The sequence below is a fragment of the Oxyura jamaicensis genome (assembly GCF_011077185.1).
Source record: "Oxyura jamaicensis isolate SHBP4307 breed ruddy duck chromosome 19 unlocalized genomic scaffold, BPBGC_Ojam_1.0 oxy19_random_OJ70564, whole genome shotgun sequence".
Taxonomy (NCBI): Eukaryota; Metazoa; Chordata; class Aves; order Anseriformes; family Anatidae; genus Oxyura; species Oxyura jamaicensis.
Genome location: NW_023304517.1, coordinates 1 through 2,096, shown reverse-complemented (window position 1 = coordinate 2,096; position 2,096 = coordinate 1). Strand labels below are relative to the sequence as shown.

The 2,096-nt window shown below is 72.3% G+C and overlaps 1 protein-coding gene across 1 annotated transcript; it reads left to right on the top strand.

Moving 5' to 3' along the window:
* Window positions 1-4: 4 nt before the first annotated feature.
* On the top strand, window positions 5-2,092 carry LOC118158089 (ARF GTPase-activating protein GIT1-like; the record flags this gene model as incomplete). The annotated part of the gene is made up of 10 exons (XM_035312651.1): window positions 5-151; window positions 227-339; window positions 431-536; window positions 623-709; window positions 830-960; window positions 1,046-1,140; window positions 1,254-1,296; window positions 1,504-1,530; window positions 1,786-1,834; window positions 1,931-2,092. Coding segments are annotated over 10 exons (960 nt in total), but the record flags the coding sequence as incomplete, so codon positions are not given.
* Between the last annotated feature and the right edge of the window lie 4 nt (window positions 2,093-2,096).

Sequence of the window (2,096 nt, the reverse complement as noted above, 5' to 3'; positions counted from 1 at the left end):
CCCCGTGCCCCTCGCAGACCCCGGCTGGGCTTCCATCAACCGCGGCGTCCTCATCTGCGACGAGTGCTGCAGCGTGCACCGCAGCCTGGGCCGCCACATCTCCATCGTCAAGCACCTGCGCCACAGCCCCTGGCCCGCCACCCTGCTCCAGGTGGGTGCCCCGGCCTCGGGGAGGGGGGCGTGGGGTGGGGGTCCCGGCGCCCACCGCCGTGCCTCTGCCCCGCAGATGGTGCACACCTTGGCCAGCAACGGGGCCAACTCCATCTGGGAGCACTCGCTGCTGGACCCGGCCCAGGTGCAGAGCGGGCGCCGCAAGGCCAACCCGCAGGACAAAGTGCAGTAAGTGCGGGCCGCGGGGAGGGGGCTGCGACGGCCGGGTGCCCCCCCCCCCTTTCCCTCACCGCCTGCCCCCCCCCAACTTCCCCACCAGCCCCACCAAGTCCGAGTTCATCCGCGCCAAGTACCAGATGCTGGCCTTCGTCCACAAGCTGCCCTGCCGGGACGACGACGGCGTCACCGCCAAGGACCTCAGCAAGGTGGGGGCGCGGGGACCCCCCCCCGTGGTGGTGGTGGGGGGACAAACCCGGCACTTAACCCCCCCGCCGCCTCTCCCCCCCCGCAGCAATTGCACTCCAGCGTGCGGACGGGCAACCTGGAGACCTGCCTGCGCCTGCTGTCGCTGGGGGCTCAGGCCAACTTCTTCCACCCGGTGAGCGCCCCGCGCCATGGGGCCGGCTGTGGGGCCGGCTGTGGGGCTCTGGGGGTCTCGGAACCCCCCCGGGGAGTGTTTCAGCCCGGCCCTGGAGGCTGATGCTCGCGGTGCCCGCAGGAGAAGGGCACCACGCCGCTGCACGTGGCGGCCAAGGCCGGGCAGATCCTGCAGGCGGAGCTGCTGGTGGTCTACGGCGCCGACCCCGGGGCGCCCGACGTGAACGGCCGGACCCCCATCGACTACGCCAGGTGAGATGGGGGGGGAAAGGATAACGAGGGGGGGGGGGTCACCAGCACCCCGGGACCGGCATCACCCCTGCCCGTGCCCCCACAGGCAGGCGGCCCAGCACGAGCTGGCGGAGCGGCTGGTGGAGTGCCAGTACGAGCTGACCGACCGGCTGGCCTTCTACCTCTGCGGCAGGAAGCCGGGTGAGTGCCGGGCTCAGCGCCGGGGCTCAGCCCTTTGGGGGGGGGGCCGGCTGGTCAAAAAAAAACAACCCCCCCCGCCCCCCCCCGCTCTCATCACCCCTGTCTTTGCGCAGACCACAAGAACGGGCACTACATCATCCCGCAGATGGCAGACAGGTGAGCGCCCCGCGGCCACGCCACCGACACCCCCGTCCCCCCCTCGGCGTCCCCACTGGGTCGAGGGGGGGGGACCGCGGCCGCCTGCCCGTGACCGGCGCTGGAGCATCTTTGGGGGGGGGTGGGATGGGGTGGGGGGGCCGTGCGTGCGCGTTTAACGTCGTCCTTTATCCTGTTCTTCCCTCCGCTGCCTTCTCCGGAGCGCAGGGTGCGCCCAAAGTGCATGGCACAGAGGTATTGTCCGCTCGGCTCTTGGCACCGGGGGCCCCCCCGCCGCAGCCCCCGGCGCTCAGCGCAGCCCGGCGGGGGGCACCCGGGTTGGGGGGGTCCCACTCACCCCGTGCCTGCCTGCCAGCCCCTCTCCCTGCTCAGCGAAGCCCCCCCCAAGCCCGGGGGTATCTGGGGTGCGTTTGGGGAGCGTTTTGGTGAGGAAAACCAGGAATAACCCCCAGTTTGTGTCCCCCCCCCCCCCCCCCATGCACCCCGCAGCCTGGACCTCTCCGAGCTGGCCAAGGCGGCGAAGAAGAAGCTGCAGGCGGTGAGTGTGGAGCGGGGCCGAGATGGAGGGGGGGACACTCAGCGCCTGTCACCCCCCCGGCCTGACATTTGTGTGTCCCCCCCCATCCCGCTGCAGCTCAGCAACCGCCTCTTCGAGGAGCTGGCCATGGACGTGTACGACGAGGTGGATCGCCGGGAGAACGACGCGGGTGAGCGGGGCCGCGGGGAGCAGCCGGGGGGTGGCCGCAGGGTGTCCCCCCCCCCGCTCGGTGCTGGCGGGCGTCCCGGCTCGGGGAGGAGCA